The sequence below is a fragment of the Cryptomeria japonica genome, chromosome 10 (genome assembly GCF_030272615.1).
Source record: "Cryptomeria japonica chromosome 10, Sugi_1.0, whole genome shotgun sequence".
NCBI lineage: Eukaryota > Viridiplantae > Streptophyta > Pinopsida > Cupressales > Cupressaceae > Cryptomeria > Cryptomeria japonica.
Genome location: NC_081414.1, coordinates 464,188,401 through 464,215,113, shown reverse-complemented (window position 1 = coordinate 464,215,113; position 26,713 = coordinate 464,188,401). Strand labels below are relative to the sequence as shown.

The 26,713-nt window shown below is 37.1% G+C and overlaps 1 protein-coding gene across 1 annotated transcript in view; it reads left to right on the top strand.

Moving 5' to 3' along the window:
* Positions 1–26,713, top strand: part of LOC131859424 (protein CANDIDATE G-PROTEIN COUPLED RECEPTOR 2) — a 55,900-nt gene that overhangs the window by 7,910 nt on the left and 21,277 nt on the right. The window contains exons 2-3 of the mRNA XM_059213144.1: positions 16,032–16,223; positions 16,925–17,087. Of these exons, the coding sequence (XP_059069127.1) occupies positions 16,032–16,223; positions 16,925–17,087 (355 nt within the window). The remainder of the gene's footprint in view (positions 1–16,031; positions 16,224–16,924; positions 17,088–26,713) is intronic.

The following is a 26,713-nucleotide window of genomic DNA, read 5'->3' as shown; positions in this document are numbered from 1 at the left end:
GATTATATCCAACATTTGGTAAATCCTATCGAAAGAGAAGAGGTAGCCGTCACTCCACCTTTAGCTCTTCCACAAGAATCAACTGAGAGCTTTGAAGGAATGAAGATGGCAGCCCAAGGAGCCAAGGAATGGATTACAAAAGTTGCAAATAAGGCCATCAAATTCATGGAAGAATTGGCACAGGTCTGTGGTCAAATCTCTTCATTTATATACAGAATCCAGAGCATAGTTGAGGTTTGGGAAGATTTTCAAATTGTTCAAGAAAGGACAATTCCATGTTTAAAGGTGCTGAAAGGAATCCCTAAACAAGACTTAGTCTATGGAAATGTTATTGACGCCGAAACATCATATGACTTTAGCACATGGTATCATGCCTTGGTGGCTAGAGGAGAAGTCTTGGAGAAGATGAAGATTGATGGTGCTAGAATAGAAGAAACAATCAAATCTGTCCAAGACAAGGTCTTCATCATAGTCTTTGATGTGCTTGAGCAAGAAATAGTCCGAGACAGGGAATTGGATGTAGAGAACCTGAAGGCCAAAGTTCAGGGCAACTTCTTTACTTCTACAAATCCAATCTAGAAGCAACATTTTAGCAAGGCATATTCATTTCTGTCTATTGAGGATGGTTTTCAAAAACTGGAAATAGATTGGATAGCCACTTTTGCCACATGTGAACATGAGATGGACCTGATGGAATACAAGATTGACATTTTGCGAAGTGTTCCAATGGAAGAGCTCAACCCCATAGTGACCAGGTTCATTGAATTTGCTGCCAAAGAAAAGGAGAAAGGATGCCCACTTCTAGAAGAAAGCTGGATTTAATAGTTTATTTATCATTGGTCCGTTTTGGATAACTATTGTAGCTTGCTTTAATTCGAGTTTAATGTTTTAATCTTGACCGTTGATCTTAGATCAATCTAGGCCGTTGCTTTGTAATGGGGTGCTTATATAACTTCTCTTTTCATTTGTGAGAGAGACAATTCATTGTTCAATATGCTGGATACATTAATGATGTTGTTGGTGCAGTGTTTAGATTGAAAGGCATAACAATTCTTTTGTATAGTTCCTCTTTGATTTCAAATGTTGTCTTCCAAATATCTCTTGGATGAGCTTGTACTTGATGATATCTTGACTTGTTGTCGATCTTAGTGAAGTATTGCACACTACAGTTGGTTTAGAATGTTGTTGATGTGCAGTAGGGGATACCTATTTTTAACTATGATCTTGTTGAGTGTGCAATAGCCAATGCAAAAGTACCATGTCCATCTTTCTTTGGTGCAAGGACTATTGGGTCGCTACACATAGAAGAGCCATATTTGATTTGTCCTAATCAATTTAGCTCTTGAATTTGGTGCGGAACTTCATCATTCTTCCAAACAAATTTGTAGTACAATGGGCTATTTAGAAGAGGTGATTCGAAACTAAGTCAATCCTATGTTGCATCTTGTAATGTATAGGAAGGTTTTTGTGCTCTTCTAAGACATCTCCATACTATTGTAGTATTGTGTTGAGTTGTTGCTGCGATAGTGTATGTGTGTTGCCAATGTGTGTGCCTTTAGATGGATGACGAGAAAGCACAAAATTCAATGTGTGGGTATTGTTTGGCAAAGTTAAAAGCTATCATGGCCTTCAGCGAGGACTTGTGAAGATTAAAGTAGTAGTTGCTAACATGAACTGTGCACCATTGTGGCTTAACTTGATAGACGCTATTTTTGTCATACACTTATGGCTTCCCAAGTATTATGTTGCAAACTTCCAATAGTGTGGCATCACAAGTGATCATGTCTTGCATGGATTCAACCACATACTTGAAAGTACATTGGCATTTTACTTGAACGTCCTTGTTGGAACCATCCCAAAGAGCATGGTCTTCAATGTGCTTCAATGGAATGACCTAGGGACTTGATTTTGTCTTGCACGATGTTCTTTTGGTTGCCACTATCAACAGTGACATGGGCTAGGTGTTTGTTAACCCTACACTTAGTATGGAAGAGACACTTGTGTTCTTTCGGAGTGTCAATTGCCATGACATTTGTGCTGAGACATTGCAGCTCTTGATGAGTCTCCTTGGCTGGTTGCTGCCCCCTGATTGGGAATGTCCTAAATGTAATGGTAATTGCATAATTGATCGATTCAATAACGAAGTGCATATAGGCAATTACAAGAGGGTGTTTCCATAAGAAACTATCGTAAATAGTTTGCAGAAATAGAAAGAATCTAGACTCACGAAAATTAACTAAAATAAACTAATATTACACTAAATGATCATTAATGACTAATAAAATACTTTAATACCCTCCCTTAATGGTCATTCTATCAACTACACCAAGGTGCCCCCTAAATTTTGCAAACTTCTTCAGGCTCAGAGACTTGGTGAGGATATTTGCAGTTTGGTCCTCAGTTGGAACATACGGCAACATTATTGATCCATCTTCGATAAGCTTTCGGGTGAAATGACAATGAAGCTCAACATGTTTGGTCTGCTCATGGAAGACTGGATTTTTGGCAAGTTTCAGCACCCCTTGATTGTCACAGTATAAGGGAGAAGGACCTGCTTGAGACATTTGCATGTCAAAAAGCATCCTTCGAAGCCAAACTACCTTACAAGCTGCGTTAACAGTTCCTCAATATTCTACTTCGGTCGAGGAAAGAGCTACTGCCTGATGCTTCTTGCTGGTCCATGTGACTACACCTGTTCCCAAACTGAAAACATATCAAGAAGTAGACTTTTTGTCATCAATAGAACTTGCCCAATTTGAGTCTATAAAACCAATGAGCCTAGGATCTTTGTTTCCGTTGTACAAAATGCCAAAGTTAGGAGTGCCCTTCACATATCTCAGCACACGCTTCGCTGCAACCCAATGCTCAACTTTAGGGGTTGTCATGAAGCAAGATATTTAGCTCACAACATAATTGAGGTCAGGCCTAGTGGCAGTGAGATAGATGAGGCTGCCCACTAGTTGCCTGAATGCTAATTCATTCACCATAGGTGAATTCGATTTGGTTGATAGTTTCAGCCCTTTCTCCATAGGTGCAGATGCAAGTTTGCAATTGTGCATCTGAAACGTATCTAGTAGATTCTTGACATACTTTGACCGAAAAATAAAAATGTGGCCATCTGTTTGCCAAACTTCTACACCGAGACAATAATGCAGAAGTCCCAAATGACTGGCACAAATTCTTTTTGATCTTTTTGATCTTTTTGATCAAATGTGTTGCACCACTAGTATTCTTGACATACAAATTGGGAGCAAAAGGACTCCTCTGAAAGCCTTGATCAACTAAGTACTTATCAATTTTTATGTACCATGCTTGAGGAATCTATTTGAGGCCATATAGTGCTTTCACCAGTCTGCATACTTGGTGTTCTTTACCGACAACCTTAAAACCTGGAGGTTGCATCATATAGACTTCTTCCTGCAACTCACCATTGATGAATGCACTCTTGTCATCCATTTGATGGACTTTCCAATTAAAACTGGGCTGAAATAGCAAGGACAAGCTAAATGTTGCTCATTTGTCTATGGGAGTAAATGTCTCCTCATAGTCGATGCCCTCTTTTTGTGAGAACCCTTTAGCTACTAAGCGAGCCTTGTACTTATCAAGGGTTCCATCAACCTTATACTTGACTTTATACACCCATTTGAAGCCAATGCGTTTCTTCCTAGGTGGAAGATTGGACAAGACCCAAGTTTTGTTCTTTAGAAGACTATGGTGTTCAACTTCAATAGCCTGTTCCCACTCTGGTATTCCTTTAGCCTCTGAATATGTCTGAGGCTCCTAAACACTATGAATGTTGGCTGTAAGAGAAAAGTTAATTGTGTTCTTTTGCTTGCTCTTGCGTTTGGCTGATCTTACGCTTAATAAGTTCATCATCACGAAGATCACCAATGCTCTTGGCCCACCACTTGGGCCGAAGATTAGAAGCACCTACATCCAAGTCAAGAGTATCAACATCATCTGGGGTGCTTGGAACAAAGTCATTTGGAAGCGGATCCTAGGGAAAGTCGGGTGGTACAATGTCATACCTGGGAGACTCTACAACTTCAGAGTCAAAGTCGTCTGAAACCCTCCCATCAGGTGGACCTAAGGGAAGATGAACACCCAAATCCTTAGCCTTCAGAGGTTGATCCTCAAGACGCAAAATGGGAGAAGAGAGCTGAAAGGGCCCTCATTCTTCATCAAATACAACATCACGACTGAATATGAGACAATCGATGTCTACATTAATTAGCCGATAAGCTTTGTGGTTATCATTGTAGCCTGTGAACGTGAGTTTTTAGCTCTTGGAATCCAATTTTGTGTGCTTGGCATTTGGAATCCAAACATAAGCAGTAGAGCCAAAGACCTTCAAATGACTGATTTTGGGCTTCCTTCCAGAGGAAGTTTCCTCTGGGGTCATCTTCTTCATGGCCTGTGTGGGAGTTTGATTCAAAAGATAGACTGCAGTGTAAACTGCTTCAGCCCAAAATTTCTTTGGAGCATTTATATGCTCCAACATAGATCAGGCTATCTTGGTGATTGTGTGGTTTCTCTGCTCAACAACACCATTTTGCTTAGGGGGGTTATCAGAAATATGGGCAGAGAAGCTGCAAATAATTCAATGCAAAACAATACATGCTTCACCTCTTTTTAATCAAATAAATACATCATAATTATATAGGAGTCTAGTCTCCTACATTATAGGAAATTCTCATAACAAAGTTTACCCATTGAGTTGTTTTAACAACTCAACACATTTGTACCTCTGATATACTAACCTATTTAACAAACTATAACAAACCTTACAGATAACAAAGTTTACCCAAATATATTGAGTTGTTTTAACAACTCAACACATTTGTACCTCTGATATACTAACCTATTTAACAAACTATAACAAACCTTACAGATAATTATTTTATGTGTCCAATGTGAACACGAATTGCCAATAGGGGTAAGGTGTGGTAAGCTGATGCTTAATTCCATGTGTCGCATAGAAGTTGGAGAAATTAGAAGAACAAAATCCCCCCCATTGTCTGACCTAAGAGTGACTATTTGACAGCCTAACTCTTTTTCTGCTAAGGCCTTAAACTTCTGAAACATGCTAAACACCTCTGATTTGTTTTTAAGAAAATACACCCACATTCTTCTACTAAAATCATCGACAAATAATAGAAAATACTTGGAGCCAATGACTGATGGAGTGTTCATCGGTCCACAAACATCTGCATGAACCAACTGCAAGACCTTGGATGCTCTCTAAGTGTCACCATTTGAAAACAAAGTCCGATGTTGCTTTCCAGCCTGACAAGCTCCAGAAACTCCATGATTTTGAGTCTGAATCTCAGGTAACCCAACAATCAGACCCTCCCAAACTAATTGAGAGAGATAGTGAACATTCAGGTGCCCATATCGCTAATGCTAGAGGTTGCTGATGGAAGAATTTTTGGCTGCATGGCGTGCTCCTGAGAATCACCAATATCAATAAGTCTATAAAGACCATGATCCTCAAGGCCAACAATAACTGTAGTGCAAGTCTCCCTATCAACAATGCTGCACTTGTGCCAACTAAAGATGACATCCAGCCGTGGAGAATGACACATGATATGACCAATTGACAACAGAATCACCTCCATACCTACGACAAAGTATACATTGAGAAATATCAAGTTTCTTCCTCGAGACGTGATTTGAACGTTGCCTTTTCCGACAACAGTATACTCTTCACCTCCTCCAAAGATCATTGAATCTTTGAAAGGCGTGTATTTTGTAAACCAATCCCGACAATGTGTGAAGTGTCGAGAGGTGCCAGAGTCAATGTACCAGGCAGCTGATTTCACATGATTAGATGTGCATTTGGCCACGAACGCATAAAAGGCAAACTCCTGTTTAGAATGCGTGGCAACATGGGCCTTTTGCTAAGACCCTTTTTGTTTAGATTGCTTAGACGCCAGTCATTTCTTGCAATCTTTCTTCATATGGGCATACTTGTGACAATAGTTGCATTGAATATTCTTCTTAGGGTTCTCCCGAGGTTTGCCTTGTCTTTTCTATTGGAAGGACTTGCCTTTGCCCTTTTCTGAGGCTTTGGTAGTGAATGCTTGTTTAGTGGAGGATGAACTAGGACTGCTTCCAAATTGTTGTTTCCATCTATCCTGTTGCAGAGATCAAGAAACTTTAGATCAACATTCGTTGAATGTAATGTCCCCTTTTTGGGATGATATGGTTTATGGTTGGATTAGCCTATTATTGGCCCTCGTAGGCTAAGACTGACGGTTAGAGGGTCCCAGTTGGCAGTGCGGGAGGCTTATTTCCATTCCGGAGGTTAGAAGTGTTCAGGATTGCTTTTCGTTTGGTTTAGTTTGGCCTTCGTTTGACTTTGTTCCACACACTTACTATTTATAGTAAGTTAGTGGTTGATTGAGAGGGACCCTTACTATTTTTAGGAAGGCAGTTAGATGCGCAATGCATGCAGTTATTGACCCTCTGGTTCAGACGGGATTGAAAAGTAATGAATATTTGAGAAGTTATTAATGTTTAATTGGCCTAAATGATAATTATTTATTAAAAGGTGATAATATAAGTTATAACTTAATGTTATAACTTGAGGGTCAATTCATCATGAAAAGGGGGCCAGTTGAGGAATTAATTATGAATGCAAATCTTAATGAAATATTAAATGTTTTCCCTAAGTCTTAATGAAATAACATTTTAAATGTTATTAATGTCTTTTATGGGAAAGCGGGCCTTAAGGAGGAATTAAAAGTAAAGGAGGATTTATCTCACATTGAGTGTGGAGATTGATTTGGAGTTTGAAGAGTCTTTATAAACAAACCTTGTCTTCCTTCAAGAGGATGTTATGAGATTATTTCATTGAAGCTATTTCTCCATTGTTGTTGGAAATCAGTGACTGGATTGTTCTAAGGACAAAATCCCTTGGAATTTGAAGGTTGGACGAAACCCCAACTTTCCATGAGAGGTGAACTCATCTTCGGAGTTTGCTGCTGCACTTAATGGTAGAAGTTTTGGTTCAAATAAGAAGCTCTGATGCAGATTGAAGGTGGCATGAATAGTAAATCGCTACAGTACCTATGAATAGTAAATCGCTATAGTACCCGTGAATAGTAAACACTACAGTACTAATGCATTTTAGAAGAGTTAATTTACAGAAATTCAAAGGGGTTTGAAGAGCTATTTTCAAATTGTTGGAGGCACAATCTTTAGAAGCTGATCAATTGCTGTTAGCACCTTCTATCTGCTGCAAACATTTCAGTCTAGAAGTTGTCTTTATTTCATGCATTTGGTCAACTTATGAGGAAGAAATCAAAAGTAGGATCAACTATATGTTGAAAAGAGACTGCATGCCAAGTGTTTGATGAAATGTTGGACAACATAAATTGAAAGTCTTAGGCAAATTTGACAAGGGACATTACATTGAAGTAATGTTGAGTGTCTCAATAAAATGTTCTTAAGATTTTTGTAGGCTCTTCAAAGTTATGACCACCATATCTTCCTTCTCCATTAAATGACCAATCGCCTCTAGCTGATCACGGATGTCCTTTATCTTCGTAAGATGCTCCTGCAGAGACATCTTCTCATCCATCATGATGGAGAACAACATGTTCTTTAGAAATAATGCTCAGCTTTTATCTTAGGTTTCATGGAGATCTTTCACATGAGTCCAGATCTCTATAGTTGTCTTGTCGGATGGCACTTGAGGTAGCTGATCATCGACGAATGATAATTTGGTGAGCATCACTGCTTCCTAGTTGCTCTCATCGAACTTGTCCAAGTCTTTTCCCACCACTGAAGGATGAGCAATCTTACCCAAAACAATCTGGTCAAGGCACCGATACTCAAATATTGTCAACATGTGTTGTTTCCACGTGTTGTAGCTGCAGCTCTTGAACTCCAGGTCAAAGTAAGTCAACCTTGTGAGGCACAAAAAAAGAGGTAGAAGCTTCTAATTTAAAATTAGATCAAAGAAATAACCAACACGGATCTCAAGGCAAAAAAATAGACTCAACACCTGGACACGAATATTGAGGCATAGAGATAATTGCAGAAAATATCCTTGATTTTTATGCCAACAAATCAGTCAAAAAAATTGTTGCAGGAAAGTTGCTGAGAACCTAGGGTGTAAGAAACCCTAGCTGGTATGTAGCAGAACCTACGAAAAGCAAAAAAACGATGCCAAGAACTGAGAAAAATGGGTCAAAAACCCTAGCCGAGTTTGAAGCCCATGATTTATAGACAAATCGTGCAGAAAATACAGAATCCCGTCGTAGAGAAAACACAAATTCCAGTCCATCGCAGGTAGCTGATGCGGGTTACAGAAAGAACACGGAGAGCACAGGTTGTCGAGTTGAAAACACGATGCAGAAAAATATCTAACCCATCATGAAAAAACTCATGAACAGGTGCGTAGAGCCAACGCGAAAAGAGATGTGCAAGGTTTACAGAGAGAGACAACACCTCGCAGCCAAAAACACAGAGACAACTTCTCGTTGCACAGCAGCAAACAAAACGTTGACGCCTGAGAAAAACACGAGCCTTGACGTGGCCAGGACCAAACCCATGAAAGAACTTAACGATTCTGCCGAAAAACAATCACAATGCAACCAGAAAAAAAACTGCAAAAAATGCCCTTCACGATTTTTTAGAAAAAAAACTGCAAAAAATGCCCTTCACGATTTTTAGAAACAAAACACAGAAGCCTTCGTATATATATTTTTTTTCAAAGAAGACGTGTGAAAATATCTTATTAATTAAAAAAAAACTGAAAAAAAATTTTGAAAAATTGTTTTATGAATTAAAAAATTCATGCTTTGATACCATGTAATGGTAATTGCATAATTGATTGATTCAATAACGAAGTACAGGCAATTACAAGATGATGTTTCCATAAGAAACTATCGTAAACAGAATGCAAAAATAGAAAGAATCTAAACTAACTAAAATAAACTAATATTACACTAAATGACCATTAATGACTAATTAAATACTTTAATACTAAATTTGCCCTAATTCTCAATTTTCAAGTAAGCAAAGGGGTTTAGAGAGTACCTTCACCTGATTGAAACCTTGCAAATAGATTAGAAATCAGTTACAACAACAATTCCAATAAGCAGATTATAATAATACTAGCACTTGCACCAAAACAAGGTGCAATGGTTACGCAGATAGTAAAAAAATATACTTTGAATAATATATCGAAATTTGACCTACAACTTAAGTATAGCTTTGTCTTCTAATAATTATTAATAATTAAAAAAGTGTATCAACCTTCCTCCTCTGCAATCTGCATAAGTCAGAGCAAAATGAACGAAAGGTTTTATCGTCAGCAAAGAGCAGAAAATGCAAAAAGGATTTGGTTTAAAAATATATAAATAACAAACAACATCAAAGGGAAGAAATGCAAATTTTGATTGCGCCAAAAATCATATCATACCCAGCAATACAAATTTGAAATTTTACAAGTTTTGTATCTTCTGCTTGAGTCTAGTTTAAAAAATTATTTGAACAGTATTTGATTTATTTAAAAAAGCTTTTTTTAAACAGGCTCCATTTTATTTTAAAATATGCATCAGGGGAAAAGTTGAGTCCAATAATTTCCAAAAGCCACCGTTAATTTAATTATAATGGGAACTAACAGTTTATGAGTTGGGCCTAAAGCTGGAGTAAATCTTTCCTGACTTCTATCTCGTGCCTTTTTCGGAAGTAAAATTTGAGGGAAGTTTTTATGTTCTCATACTCATGCTAAACAGAATCCTTTACAGAATCCTCTATACCATAAAGTCTCCTGCAAAAAATTAATTGTATGCTGTAGGTAATTTCAATGATGTTCACATAACAAAGAAGAAATTCAAAGAAAACAAAATCCTATGTTCCCAAGAGCACAATGCATACTTTTACAGTATCAACTAAACCTTGCAGTTAAGGTTTTATCATAGGCCTGAGACTAAGAACAGAATTGTCTTTGAATGAATTAAAGCAAAACAAAAACAAAATGATCTGGCCACATAGATTCCAAAAAATAAAAATCATAAAATTATGTTGATCTCAAAAAAAAATCATTCAAACCGTGTTGTGTGCTATAACTTTTTCTTGTCAAATGCAACTCAATCCTGACAAGCAAGACAGTGTCAGCATTATAACATGTTAGAGCTATAAAATTATTCAATAATGAATGATTCTATTTACTCTGAATATATTCAGATGAAATAACATAATCTATCAATTAACTGGCGGTAGAATCAGGGCAAGCTTACAAAAACAATTGCTAAATTTAAATTGCTTTAGAGCCCATAATCAAAGGTTCTCAATTTCCATAGAAAATTTGCATTTCATTAAAGTTCATTACAAACACACCTCAGTGACCAAACAAAGAAAATAATTACCAGCACAACTACTGACTGTGATGTGGCCTTGCAGTCATTATTAACCATAAAACGCTTCCAAGGGTGCAATTATCTTCATTACAATGAAATTTAAGTCAGCACCATTTTAAACTAGTACTTAGGATGCTTAGTTTCCACACAAAATAAACATCTCAAAAAGGCCAATTTAAAAACCATATTAGCAACTATAACAGTTTGAAATTCTCTGTTAAGGAAGTTTATGCCTGTTTTGGAGCAGTAGCATGATGCCTATTTACAGAAACTGTCTAATCCAGTACCTCAACACCAACAATGAGCTTAGGCAATGCCGTTGAGGGCTACAAGTAAACTTTTGGGTAAAACGTAAAGAGAATCAAATAAGTCTTGCAAGATATTTAACCATGCTCCATACAATTTCTTTGAATTTGGACAATGTTTCTTCTGCATTTACAAAGATCAAAAGGGTTTTGTTGAAATTTTCAAGGAAGGAAAATTGGATGTATCCATTCAAAATTAAAAACCCTAGATGAACATCATGAAATCTTGAACAGTAAACAATAGCAATGGCAGCCAACCATATACAGTTATCCCCTCTATGGAATTCAAAGAACCATAACAATTTGATCTTCTTAATTATTAATTGGTTATTTCCCTTTTTTTTGGTTTGAAGATGTTTTAGCTTTTAAAAAATCCTACCTCGTGAGATAGAGAAAGCCCACAAAGGAGTGAGAAGCAGATTGAGAATCAATGTTGTCCATTTACAGAGCCCTTGAAAACTCCCTGTTTTCATTCATATCAAGCCTAGTGTGGAAGGAAGACCCTACCCCTACTTTACCTCAATCGGTGATTTGCAAATCAACAATGCAAGAGATTCTGGTGTATTAAGAATATGGATAATTAGATAGCCCCAGACAAAGCTTGAGAGGCTCTAATTCACTACAGTAGGTGGAGGATGTAATGCAACTGTTCGTTGAATGGCACTTGTAGAATTCTGTGTGGGCAGCTGTGTTGTATCCAAGTCGGTCAGTATAATTCTCCAGCTCCACAAATATATTTGCAGTGTCAGCAACTGGAAATGTTTGAGACGTTTGAATTGTCCACCGTCAAGCTTTTTCAGGCATGAAACCCGGCGTGAGACTTTCTTGGTGGGGTTCCCCACCATAAAAAAGCCTATCAGATAATTAGTAAATCCATGGTAGAATTATCAATTCAATCATAAAGAATTCAAATATATTTGGAAGGCCTAACCATAGGAGAGCATGCGAGAGAGTGACTTTGATGGGGTATCTCAGATCCTCTACCCTAGGCCCTAGAGTGGATATACCATCCCTCTTGGCCTCATGTGGCTCATGCCATCCATATGAGGTGTCTGCTTTCCGTTTCACCTCATCTTGCCATCCTTTTTCCTCTCTCTATGATTGGTCTCCTTGTATTGATGCATCATGATAGGGGAATGAGGTTACAGCAGGGTGCCTTGGAAGCCATCTCTTCCAGGCCCAAGGGCAGTACCCTCTGTACCCCCTTGGCCTCATGGAACCATCTAGTCCCCCACCTTGAGGTGGCATACCTAGAGGAGTGCCCCATCACCATACCCCTCTTGTAGGCCTACATTTCTTCTACCATGGCTGGAAGTACTCAGAAAATATGAAAGATTCCAGTATCATACATATACTTTACATATAATAAATAAATTATAGAAATTCACAGATCAGGTGCAGTTAATGGTCATTGTGATATAATCATAACAACAATGTACTATTCAATCGTTAGTGTGCAGTGGTATATTTATTAATGCAGTGTTTATTCTGTTATGCACAATGGAACTCATGCCAAACAGTTACATTCAATCGAACTGCAGAATGCTCAGTGTTGTATCAAATATCCAATTTGAATCCTTTCCATGCTTGATCCCTTTCTCCCTCTATCTTGTTGTTATATCTTCCCTTGTGTCCTTTTATGAAGGGATGTATTCCTTAGGACATATCTCTTCCAAGAGAAGCGATTATCTTAGGGACATCGCTTTTCATTAACTTAACTCTAAATAAACCAATCGCACCTCTTGTATGTATTGCTGCTTTTTAATGTTTGCAACATAGTTGAACTACTCGCCAAAAGAAAAAACTGGCCAAGGCTCGGAAAATAAACTCCTCAAAAACTCGGTGAAAACTTGACAACTTAAACATTTGCTTAAATTTAATTAGAAATGCATTTTTTTTTGCAAAATTCAATGAGGAGATGCATCCAATGAGTCAATAAATGAGTTCACAAAAGAAACAAGCTGAGTCTAGATAGATTTGATTGATTTAAATGCAAATTGGGTACAAAATGGCATCCTCATGTGGAATGCTGATGGTTGATAGTCTGAAACAAAATGAAAATAGCAAATTGTTTTTGTAAAACTAAATATAAATACTACATCAAAACATTTTACATCTTCCTCTTCCCAACTCTAGTGAAAACTAGGGGAGAGGTGGAACTGGAGGGCCTAGTCCCAGGAGTTTGCTATGGCTCCTCCACCTCACCAAAACGAGGTTTAGGGTAGCAGCCCTTGCGGGGGTTTGAGGGTGAGAGAGAGAGAGGTAGAGAGATAGGTCCAGATCTTGGGGGAGAGAGGAGAGAGTGAGATAGAGACTGGTAGAGAGAGGGGATAGAGGAAGAGTGATAGGGAGATAGATAGGTCTAGAATTCAGGGCAGATAAAATGAGTGAGATAGAGAGAGCGAGAGAATGTTGATAGGAGTCAACTGGTTACTAAAATTTGACAATTCTGAAAATTTATAAGATCCTCTAAAACCTTGAATTTGCATTATTACTCCTAGAGATTTGAAACCACTCTCAAACATTACCAATATATACATGAAATATAACTTAAATATTTTTCCTTATACTTAAATGTTATATTTCATGTATATATTTTGATGAAGAGAATGAGACTGAATTGAAGAAAAAAAAAATACATAATTTTTTGATGTGTTTGGACTTCTTTTTTTAATGCAGCCGAGTTTTTGCCAAAGGCTCGCGACTTTTTCTCGGTGAGTTTTTCACAAAAACTCATGTGAGTTTTTGGGTGAGTTAATGGCGAGTTTACTCGCTAGGCCAAAACTCACGAGTTTTTTGCAACTCAGCTAGTAGTTCATCTTTGCAAATATTAATTATTTAACATATTAACCACAAATCAGCGCTGTCTTACAGGATGTAGTCACTGCTCTTAACATTGTTTAATAACATAAGTCGCTACTTCCAAATCACTTCTCTTGTATTCATTAATCCTCTTTGAATATTGCTGCTCCTAAGTCTTCCTAAATCTGACATAGCATTAGTTTGTTTGATGCAAGTTTAAGGGAACAAAACCCAACACATTCTTGACATCCTCTGTGGGTTGTCTACTGATGACATGATTTTATAATCGCATCCTCTTAAGGAGAAAGGAAATTGCTTTTCAGTAAATATTTAATTAGTGGACAATTTCTGACAGGCTGAAGATGGGTCCCAAAGTTTATTAACAAGTTACTAAGGCCCTTTTATTCTTATTTTGATGGGGCATGACAGTCTGCCCTTCCCAAGGTTTCTTGTCCTCAAGTAATTCATAATCCACCTTTCACTGCACTACTCTGATATCATTGTGAGTTATAGATTGAATTAAGATCAATATGTTCCTCCCTCAACTTGAATGTGAGTTAAAACTAATAGTTGGAAACTGGCAAGATCTTAATTTAAGACAAGTTTTCTCTCATCTTCATCCAATTGTATTTTGCAAAAACTGATTAGGTTGGTGATATGTTTACACACTGGATATCTTGGTGAGTATTTCCATGTTTTAGGGTGATGATTAGAAACATGACACACATCTATGACCTTCATATCCCTTTTTGGTTTACTCTTGTTATTCTCATATTCTAGATTAACTAAAAATATAGAGCCAAAAATGTAGAATACACTTGTAAACATGGAGTATACACATGAATGTATGAAGACATGGAGCATACATGAATATACACATTGTTAGACCCTTCTTATTGACTAGAATGCATCCATTGATTTATCTTTTTCCTGCTGGCTGGCAGGATCATGCTCTGGTACCATTTGTGATGCCCCCTAATTGGAAATGCCCTAAATTTGCCCAAATTCTCAATTTCCAAGTAAGCATGTGGGTTTAGAGAGCACCTTCACCTGATTGAAACTCTGCAAACAGATTAGAAATCATTTACAACAACAATTCCATTAAGCACTTTATAATAACATTAGTAAATCTATGGCAGAATTATCAATTCAATCATAAAGCATTTAAATATATTTGGATGGCCCAACCATAGGAGAGCATGTGAGAGAGTGACTTCGATGGGGTGTCTCGTATGCTCTACCCTAGGCCCAAGAATGGATATACCATCCCTCTTGGCCTCATGTGGCCCATGCCAGCCCATGCCATCCATATGAGGTGGTCTACCCAATGAGGTGTCCACTTTCCATTTCCCCTCATCTTGCCATCCTTTTCCCTCTCTCTATGATTGGTCTCCTTGTATTGATGCACCATGATAGGGGAATGAGGTTACAACAGGGTGCCCTTGAAGCCATCTCTTCTAGGCCCAAGGGCAGTACCCTCTGTACCCCGTTGGACTCATGGAACCATCTAGTCCCCACCTTGAGGTGGCGTACCTAGAGGAGTTCCCCATTACTGCACGTAGATTAGAGATTATGCATAGGTAAACAACATTCACAGTTATCAAATACTTAATTGATATGAGCAGAAGACTTTTAGCAATAATGTGCTTCTTCTATTCTCAACAAGGATGAATAGGATACAATGGATGTTCCAGATAACAAGATCTAGACTATTCTTCTATTCCTCTTTCAACATGAAGGACTGAATGTCTACAAAACAGAATGTGAACATGAAATGGTTCACATCATGGTTGGCATTCTGATTCCACGATCTGAAGGAGAATGCTTCATGGATGCCAAGTGTGTAGGACTGTTGATTGTGTGGTGACTGCCAGATAAAGTGTGAAGAGAGGCCGAGTCATCCATGATGGCACATAATGATACTAAGGCTTGTGCGCTAGGACAGAGTGCTGAATAGATTTGTGCACTGAGGCGGAGTGCTGCTGAAGCTTGTGTTTTGGCACAGAGGATTATAGATGTTTGCATAAGGTTTCCTGGGGCTTGCACAGCTGTTGTCTGATCACCATGTATCTCCATACTGCCACCTCAAAGATGTTCATATGAAAACAGGAGGTTGGGAACATGTCATTTATGTTACCATCAGAAGAGGAAAAAGGTGGAAGTTAAGAAAGCGGTAATAGAATTTACACAGTCAGGGAGTTTAACTGCAGCTATTGCTTCCTTTAGTTTTGCCTTTTTCATCCCCGACATTTTTTTCTATATCTTTTGCTCATTGACAGCCTCAAATTGTTATAATTTTATGTTTTCATTGCACAAATAGTTAAAGTTTTCAGACCTGTTTTTGGAAATGCTTACTTCACTCTCAACCTTCTGCATTCTTCCTTTGTCAAGAACATTGTTGAATCTTTTCAATTTTATGGTAAGCTCAATTTGTTTCCTGGTTTTCAATTTCTGTTAGATTTAGACCTTGTTGACATTCAGTAGGAACTAGGCTCCATTTTTTTACTTGTACATAATCTCAAATTTTACTTTATTGGTCATGATTATACAGGTATGGCAGGGTCTTCCTTCACAAGCCACTGCATTTAATGTGCTGTCTTTGGTAACAAGATCTGGGATGCTGCTTCTGGAAGTCAGTGTGGTGGTGTTTTTATTACAAGGAAATCATGTCAGGGGATGGGATGCTTTGCTGCAATCTCTAATTTTATCAAGCATCATTGCTGGCATCGATGTCACTGTGAAGGTAAATTCACATGGGTTTTCTGCAGTTATTCATATGCAAGTTGCCAAATTCAATTTAATCTTGGTGGGCTTCACTCAATTGTCAATTTTGATTGTTTGCTAGTTGTCCTCAGCATAACAAAATCTGCAACTCTTCTTGTAGGACAACATTGAAAAGAGTGTAGGACAAGATTGAAAAGAGTGCAACAGGAATTCTAATACTCTTTTTAGTAAGGATGGCTGACAATTTTTGAAAATAATGATATTTTGATATGATTTGAAACTGAGCTGGAAGTTTTTAGTAAATTCTAGCAGTACTCTTCAGCACGCTTTTCTGAGGATATTGACTGGTTTTGAAACTATTTTTTTTTCGTTTTTTGTTGTTGTCATATTACTGCCTCTTTCGTGTCTCATGGGCCAGGTTTGCCTTCTTAAGGGCTTTACTGAATGGTAAAAACCAATTTTCATTATGATGCAAAGTTTTCATCCTTACGAAAGAAATTGAATATATGAAAAGAACAGAATGAAAGCCTATTTATGACTTTGTTAGGCATATTTGTAATTTTTAGTCTTATGTATAGGTGAAGGTGAGGAAAGAAACTCGATGTCGTCGAGTTTGATTGATGCATTTTACAGGCAATATACATATTTGGTTATGTTATGTATTGGTGAAGGTGAGGAAAGAAACTTGATGTCATCGAATTTGTTTGATGCATTTTACAGGCAATATACATATTTGGTTATGGTGTGCCTCTGTTCATTGATGGCAACGATGTAGGAGATTGGCACAAGTGGGGGTTTTGGCTTGTACATAAGCTCCTGCTAGTTGCTGTTTATGCTTCTATTCTATGTCTGCCTCACACCAAATGGCAAAACAGATTACCAGGTACGTTTTTCTTTTGTGCTATTTAGTATTTTCAATTTTGTTAACACAATATAGCTGCTATATGAAATAAAGTTGTTTTGCATTATTCCCCTAGAAAATGAATCGCTACTATATGAAATAAAGTTGTTTTTCTTTTAGATGATCCATGTCACATGCTAGTTAGTAATATTTTTGTTAATCTACTAATCTCTCTTCTTCAAATGCTGTACAACAAATTGGCCTCTTATATTTTGATCCATCTATGCCTGTTATAACATTCAGATAATATAGTTTAAAACAAAAGTAGTTCTTTCTTTTTTGTTTCCTTTATAGACTATAGTCAATCTATTTAGAGTGTAATCCATTGGGACTCAGAAGTGGTTAATGGGTCTGTGAAGGGTTGAAGCTTTATGTTCAACATTTTGGATTGATTGGTCCAGATTAAAATATGTTCTTACTTTTAGAGGATCTATGGCTCTCTCCATTCCCATTCATAGACTCAGGTTCTGGAACTGCTTCAGATCTTCTGGACTGCATATTCCTAGGAGTTTCCAAATGCATGCCAATTTGATCAGTTGTGGTTGTTATGGCGTGGTTAGTACCTGTTATTCACATGGATTTTTGCATACTTGATCATGACTCAACATCAGATACTCCATTCAAATTAGTCAAAGACCAGCTTGAAGATATCCAAGCCACATCATCAAACCATAGAAACAGATCCAAACTAAGCTATAGGATATGCTTTTAGCTGGTAGCAGTTCTCTGCATCTACTGTGTAGATACAAATATGCCTGGATAAGAACAATCATTTCGATACAACTTGTGGAAGTCAAATTGGTCTCAAACAGCATTATAATCAGTGAGCTTTAATATCAAAATATTAGTCCTTGATGATGTTTGTTTGTGAAGTCTGACTCCTTTATTGGTTTTACAGGGACCTTGGGTGATAATTATGATGGGATAGACTCTAAGCTTGAAACAATGAAGAAGATAATTAATGCAAAAGAGAAGGATCTTGAAGTAGTAAAAGAACAACACCGTTTTATCCCCTAGAATAGGTTGTAAAACCCAGATCTTATCATGCTCAAATAGTTGATTTACCTGGTAGGCATCCACCCTTTAGGGACCCACTAAGACATCAATAGACTAAAAAATAACATAAATGCGTTCGGTTCATGAAGAAAGATGAGAATGTGAGTGAATTTAAGGTTCATCTTGTAGACAATCTTTTTTGTGATGTTATCATGGGCAAGCTACTATGTACCTGTGGCCTGCTGCCATTCAAGTGCCATAACAGTTATGTAGCCACATTTAATAATTCTAATAGCAAAATTCCATGTTAAGCTATAACTTGTACTGTTTCTTTTTGAAAAAGTTAGTAAGTCTATTTATTAATTTACTAATTTAACATTTCTAAATTCTACCTCATTATCCCTCAGCAAGTGTCCCATTGGCTAAGAGGAACTGGAGTACATACTCCTTTAAATGTTTGATTGAATCTAACTGATTAGAAGCATTCAAGACCAAGGAGTATTAGCAGCAGCCGTCTGTGCTTTGGCATGCTGATCAAGATCTGTCCAATTTGGTGTGCCTTTGGCTGTGTTTGTGGGGATGTCATTATAATTATAGGCATATAAACTTGTTCAATCTGATGGAAGATTGAAGTTTATTGACCAATGGTTTTATTGCTTGGCCCAGAATATGTTTCTTGCTCTTGGAGGAAAAAGGGTTATCTCAATTTGTATTTATAGAATTGGTAGTAAGAACTGCTGCATGTGTTTTGGGCTGAATACTCCTAGGTGCTGAGAAACGGAAACTGTATTTAGCTGTACTTGGGAAAATATTTCTGTTAGTCACCTTAGTTTCTTCTTGATACTTGTACTTGACCATGCCTTGAAATCAGATAGTCTAGACATATTGTCAAAGGGGCTTTGGAGGGATGGAGGATGTAGCCTCAGAGCGCATCGTAGCTGGCATTCAAGCTGAACCATAGAGTTGTAGAAGCAGGAGGTTGATTCTCAAATCCTCCTTTAGATTGTCAATGATATCAGTCTTTAGAGCTAGTGCACTGAAATCATGCATATGCAATAGAGCAGAATCACAATTATGAGCTTATGTACTTTTTTAGTTGTAATTTATCCTTTCCAGGACAGCTCAAACTGGAATAGTATTCACAATTGAACCATTCCTCAAATTTTAAGGGGAAGCTCCGTGAGACCTAAAACTTAAAACTATAAACAACATTTACAAGTATGCACACTGTAAGGATTTCAATGTAGTTTTACATTAATGATTAAATGCAAACAACTAATTGACTATGTTTTTGCCTTGGATGTAAGCACCAGCTTGTCAACAATCAAAACCTGCAGCAAGATTTTCAGATATTATGAAGATGAACTAATTCAAGCATAAATGGAGTTAGCTTTGTACTTGCTAAAAAGAGACCAGCATTCGGCTGCAAACAAATATTCGGAAGAAAAACACAGATTTATGCTTACTATTGGTTAAAACAGAGGCCAATAGATCTACACAAATAGGAGATGAGTCACATGGTCCTAGAAAATAACTTGCTAAGTGATACCCAAAAAATTACCCAGTCAATAACAGACATCAATACAAAGTTTGACAAAGTTTTCAATTCATTTTATTTGATGAAATAACAAGCATGGTGCAACAGTAACTACAATTGAACACTAGTTTCTGCAGCAGAAGCTTCATATTGATTAACCTTAACAAATTATGCTCCGGAGGCACTTTTTTATAAGCTCTTCAAGTGGCACCTTTTAGTATACCAAGCTTCGTAAGGATACCAACAGTGCTATACCTATTGCTATTAAATATGCATCAATACACCTCTGTCCATGGCAACTCATACTCAGAATTGTGTCTTGTAAGGTACAGTGGAAATGATCCAAAAAGTGCTATTAGAGCTTAGGAATTTACCCTGTTCGTAGCATTAAAACTGGATATGGTCGGCTACCTTTCATTCACGAGCCACCTAATACCTTTCTAAATTTGTCAAATTAGAGTGCTATATAAAATTTACATGCCTCTACCCACTTATATAGGTTCTTGATTGTCTCAACGAGGCATGATATCCACTTGCTGCTAATCTTTAGCCATCAGTGATATTTCTTGCAGGGAGGAACACACATTTCCATGGATGCTCGAGAGCATTTAATTCTGGGTAGTAGACAGATGGAAGAGATTGGCCTGGATTAGAAGATTGAACTTTTGCCATTACAAATATTGTTAAGTTTTTATAATGTCCCTGATTTCTATTGGGGTCGACCAGCCCAATGATAAATAAAATTTTAAATAATAAATAAATGAAATTATTCAATAAATTTATTTTCCCTTCTTGGCCAACTCACCTTAACTGTCCTGGGTCGGTTTATTTATGAAACCGACTTATTTGCATTTTTATACTTTTTAGTAATAAATTGACGGCCAACCTGTCCCTTATGTCAGTTTTTGTCCTTGGGTTGGTTTACTCTATAAGTGGCCAACTCATTTTGAGCCAAGTATATATATCGTTGGGTGTTGATTGATTCAGATATCGGATGAGTTTCATATTCCATGCATTAAACGAATGCAACTGCTGTCAGACGCAGACCTGAGAGTTGCCTAGTAGTGGGACGAAAACCCTACTACCTTACTGTTCGTGGTTGCCTGAGACGCCAAGCTCAGGACCTGCAAGGAGTTCGTTACCAGTCAGAAGAATAACACCAGCGAGTGAGCATGAACTTGGGAGTAGAATCAGATTATCTACAAGGGCATTCATGCTGGAGAAAGCAGAGTATAATCGTTTAAAGGAAAGGATCTATAATTCTGGGCCAGCAATTACAATCTGTCCAGCTACCTATTCCATCCCACACAGGTCAGATATACTTTGTTGTGTGCCTACGAAAGCAGCAAAGTAAAGTGTTTGATTGAGCTAATAAGGGTCGGGTTGTGTAAATGAGTCATTTGTAAGTCTGTTATTGGCTTATTGCAGCCATCTCAAATCGAGGGAAGCTATTTTGTAACAGGTGACTTGTTATCTGAAAACTATGTCTGGTCATATTAAAGTCTGATTTCATTAATTTGTGCCAGCTGTGTGTATATATTACTGGCATCCTATGTCTGAATATCAATAGGTGATTATAGATAGTAACTGGTGAAGCAAGGTCAAACTGCTCAATTTGCAATTTCTCATAGCTGTGCAACATATAATTATATCATGAGCAGAAATTTTCAGTTTTATAGTTTTCTCTATTAAAAGAATTAGATATTCTGAGTTAGAATTATCAGTTTGTGAAGTGCTGATGATTGTTATTTTTCTGTCTCCTTTCTTGGGATTAGATTAAATGTTCACAATTAACAAAGTCAAGGTGCTATATATCAGATTTGAAACCGATGCACATACATGTTTTGAGTGGCTAGCTTAGATCCAAAAGGGGAAAAGACCTAGAGGTGAGGTAGGTCTACTGGAGGATAACGTCCAACAGAAAGGGACAACTACGTTTAGTATAAGCATAGTTGAAGGATAGATTCAATTTTACTTAGTCGTTGCTGGGAGGAGATAACTTGATAAATAGCAACCTGTATCATAAATATTATTTTAAATCTCAATTTTGCCACTAACACGAGGAGACAGGTATCCTGAGTATAATTAGATTTTTAAAATTTTTTTTTGTCTTTGTGTGGGCATGTGTACGCGTGTAACAGGGACAGTGATATCTCACACACTCGTATCTAATGATAATGATGTTGACCAAGCCGGTGAAAAGTGAATAGTTTAAGACTTAATGGATTAAAAATAGAAAAATGATTTTAATGCGACTTCTAAAGAGATGCTAGAAATATTAAATGCTGAGAAAAAAAAATGACGTTTTTTTTATGTCTCAAAGGTGCAATTTAATATGAGGTAAGGCTCTTCAATCCTACTGACGTATGTGATGCTATTAATACTAGTAGAGCCCGAAGGGTAGAGGAAAGACTACTAGCTACTAAGAAACATACATTCATAATTTCATAGAGTTTGAAGGATCTTAGCTTATCATCATCTTCACTTCCACAGCCAACAAGATTGACATCTCAGCAAATTGGAAAAAAAGAGCCAAAGGATTATGGTTTAACTATGACAGCAAATATAGTAGATGTGTAAAAAGCAAGTTATTCTACATTGAAGGAGCAATTGATATTAAAGATGAACAAGAGAAAATGAGTAGGAGGTTTCTATTGATCAACTAGTCATCTCTTGTAATGCTGTCAACTGTTATGTCTTACTGCAACACAAAATTTCATGGAAGAGGGATTTCAAGAAGAGCAAAGGGTAATGATGTTGATTTATTCTTGTAGCACCCATATTTTTCGTAGATAGTAAACTGGTAGCTTGATTAATTTGCTTTGTCTACTCGTCTTTTTGAGTTTGAAATTTAAAGTTCTTATAGCTTATGATGGGACAATTAGTTGTTCAGGTAAGTGCCACAACCTTAAGTTAGCTATGGCTAATAGTAATTAATGATTGGAAAGCACGATGCTTGCTATTCCCTTGGAAGGAGTGGATTCAGTTTTAGGAGTACAATGGCTTAGCATGCCTAGGAATATTGAGATGAATTACCAGGAGCTTTTCATAAGGTTTCAGATAGATGACAGAAAAATCTTCACATACAATTAGTTCCCATCAGATGACAAAGTTGTTGAAAAAGGGCTCTTCTAAATTTGTGGGTCAATTTCGTTGGAGGACAAAGGGACTACCATCACGCCAACCAACAATCTTGAGACAGTTTTTGATAAACCTGTAGTGTTAGTTAGAGATATGTGAAAGGGACTTCCTCGAACTAGTGATTATGATCTTGCTATCCATGTCATTCCAAGGATCCAACCGCCCAACATTAGGCCCTATCATTATTCCTATTTACAAAAAACTGAGATTGAATTGAGGGGCCTAGAAATGGCTGACAGGGATTATTCACATGCTCTTCTCTAGTGATGCTGGTTTGTAAGAAAGATGATAATTCGTGCTCTAGACTACCATGAGCTCCACAAGCTCACTGTCAAAGATCTGTTTTCTATTCTTCCCATTGATGATTTGCTTGATTATTGATGGGCCATTGATCTTTATCAATTAGATCTAAGATTTTGCCATCTGACCAAATTAGAATAAGAGAAGTGAACTTTTTAAAGATTGCTTTTTGGACACAAGGGTCATTATGAATTTCTAGTTGTACCATTTGGTTTTACAAATGTTCCTTCCATATTTTAGAGTTGGTGAATGCTATTTTTAAACCATTTTTTGTACAGTATTTTAGTTATTGAAACAAAATTAGCTTTTTGTTGTTCCTTCCAAATGTTTGTTTAGAGTACAAGAGGTGGAGTGCTAGGGTCATATGGTTTCACACAAGGCTGTAAAAGTGGATTCCATTAAGATAAAGGCAATTCTCAACTAGTAGATTTCTAAAATGCTAAAATATCCAAGAGGATTTAGGGTCATATAAGATCCTAAAAATGTTTTTTTTTTTCGAGAGCTATGGGTAAAGAGCTGTCCCACTTAGAACATTGTTGAAGAAGAATGCTTTTTGTTGGAATGAAGAAGCCACACAAGTCTTTGACCAACTCAAAGTAGCCAAGTGCACCACTCCAATTTTAGCTACTCTAGATTTTATGAAGGCAAATATTATGCAATGTGATGCTTTATTAGGGCTTGGAATTGGGATAGTTCTATTGAAAAACTGGCTACCTAAAGCATGTGAGAGCTGACAAGTCAAGGGTAAGAATCCCATTGAACTTATGAAAAGGAAATGTTGGCAATCCTTTACATACTCAAGCAATGACAACACTATTTGATGGGTAGATACTTTAAGGTCAAGAAAAATCATTACTACTCCCAAATACTTTTTAGCGAATAATTATCCTTGGAGGAGAAGCAAAAGTGGGTCAGAAAGATGTTTGGACATGACTTTGAAATCATTCATCAGAAGGGCATGGACTGCAGGAGTACACTTAACACTGAGAGGAGGGGGGTGAATCAGTGTTAAGAGCAAATAAAAAAAATCTCACAGATTTTTAAACTTTCAGAAAGCACTTTAAATAACAAAATGCACCATCAAGACAACTTATACAATTATGCAAATTTGACACCAGAAATGTCCTGCGCGGAAACCCTCCTGGGGAATAAAACCACTTGAATTGCCTCACTGGCTTATCAAAGAAAATCTTTTACAATGTCTCACTGACAGTGCTATCTCACTGATAGACTTTTGATATGCCTCACTGGCTTACAAATTTTTCAAAAATATGAAGAGAGTTCAAGTACAGAGTTTCCTCTCTGTTTCATTACACAGCATCTTCTTTACAGAAGCAATTGTATTTCAACTGTATTAGCCAACCATACATTCTACCCTAGGTACATGTAAAAACTATTCATATCTACATGCATATAGAGAAAATATATGACTGCTCTTACAAATTTTGCTGTTCAATTTTTGAAATAGATTACGGAACTGAGACTGATAATTCGTTACACAACTAACTCCTTTCACCACTGCACGCTTTTTTTTCTTTTACAACACAATGCAATATATATATATATATATATATATTCACCGACTGTCAGGTTACCCAAAAATAAAAGAAGGGTTTCTGTATGCCCGACAAGACCAGAATAATACAACTGATTCAGTAACTGTTCAATCTGCCATGAGTTAGTTAACCAAAATTTGTAAACCAAGCTACATAATATGTTCTCTGAATGCCAACAGAAGTTTTGAACAGGAACGGGCTGCATTTCAATGCTAACAGAAGCCCTAAATAAGTGTAACATAGCTTCTTTGTATACCAAATGCAGAAGGGTTTGGAATTGAAACTTTGTTTTATATTTTTAACAAAAACTCTTAACAACATCTTTAAAAATCTGTTATTTTTCAACATGAAATTGAACCAGTAAACTAAGTAATCTTTATACAAACCACTGCAAGAGGAACAAACACACATGGCTGTCAAATGTGGCCCGAAGACAAAGAAAAAACCATGCTCTGCCTGTAGAATACTTCTTCACTCCCGTCTCTGCAAGCGGATAGGGTTTGTGCCCAGTCTGTTATCGCTGAAATGTGGTAACAAAAAATGAAACCAAAACTAAACCTTTTTCCCAATAAGCTTTAGGGTTATCCGCGATAACCTTGTAACAAATATGAGATATAATTTGTTCCTTTACAACAAAATTCCCGTGGCCGTGGTCAACAAGTAAAGGTCATTAAACCTAGTCACTTATAAAGTGACTACCTTCGCATGCACATAGTCACCGAAAGTCACTTAATAACATTAGAGCATATGCATTACACATAGTCACTTGAAGTGACTAAAAATATTCACCTTTTAGAACATATGCATAATCAAATTGGCAAAGCATGTGTGCCAAGTCACCTGTTCAATGTCACAATTTTGACCCAATGCCAAATGCCTAAGGGGCTAACAAAATCCCCCTTTGGCATTGGTGTCAATACCATCTGTATCACAACAACAGCATCAGTATGCATAAACAAGAGTACTGAACAGCATTAAAATTGAACCAATCAGCAGGTAGTGTAACAGCAATGCAACTATCTGCATATCAAGATCTGGAAAATAAAACAGCAATGCAAATATCTGCATATATAACCAAATCAAGATCTGGAAAATAAGGCCAAGCTGAACCAAGTCCTGAAACTGAATCCACTGAATCCACTGAGCTAACTGAAACATATCTCACCAAAACCAATCTGATGAACTGAAACTGACTGAAAATCTCACAAAAACACTAACAATCCACTGTCTGATGAACTGAAACTGACTGAATCTCACAAAATCACTGACAATCCACTGAATCATATCTTACCAATCTCCCCCTTTGACAGCAATGCCAAAGGGAACAAAAAATGCCAAATGCCTGAGGAACATAAAAAGCTCCCCCTTACTGTATACAGACAAAATATTAAGGAAGAGCTTGAAGAGAGAAAACACCCAATCTATCTCTCAAGGTTTCAAATGTAGCTTTTGGTAAGGGTTTTGTAAAAATTTCAGCCACCTGATCGTGAGATGCCACAAAAGTCAGAGAAACATCGTTAGCAAGAACTTTTTTCCGAAGAAAATGATAACGAATATCAATATGTTTAGTACGGGAATGTTGAACAAGATTCTTTGAAATATTGATTGTGCTAGTATTATCACAAAGAATGGGTACTGGTTTAGTAACAAAAATGTGGATATCTTGTAGTTTTTGTATCATCCACAACACTTGAGTGCAACAAGCAGTAGCAGCAACATACTCTGCTTCAGCTGTAGACAGAGCAACAAATTCTTGTTTCTTACTATGCCATGCTACTAAACGATTTCCAAGGAAGAAAGCACCTCCTGATGTACTTTTTCTGTCATCAAGGCAACCTGCCCGGTCTGCATCAAAATATGCAACTAAAGTGAAATCATTATTTCTTGGATACCAAAGACCAAAATCCAAGGTGCCTGAAATGTATCTGACTATTCTTTTGACTGCATTTAAATGTGAAGTTTTAGGAGAAGATTGAAATCTTGAAGCTAAACACACAGAGTGCATTATGTCAAGCCTTGTTGCAGACAAATATAATAGACTACCAATCATTGACCTGTATAATGTATGATCTATATCA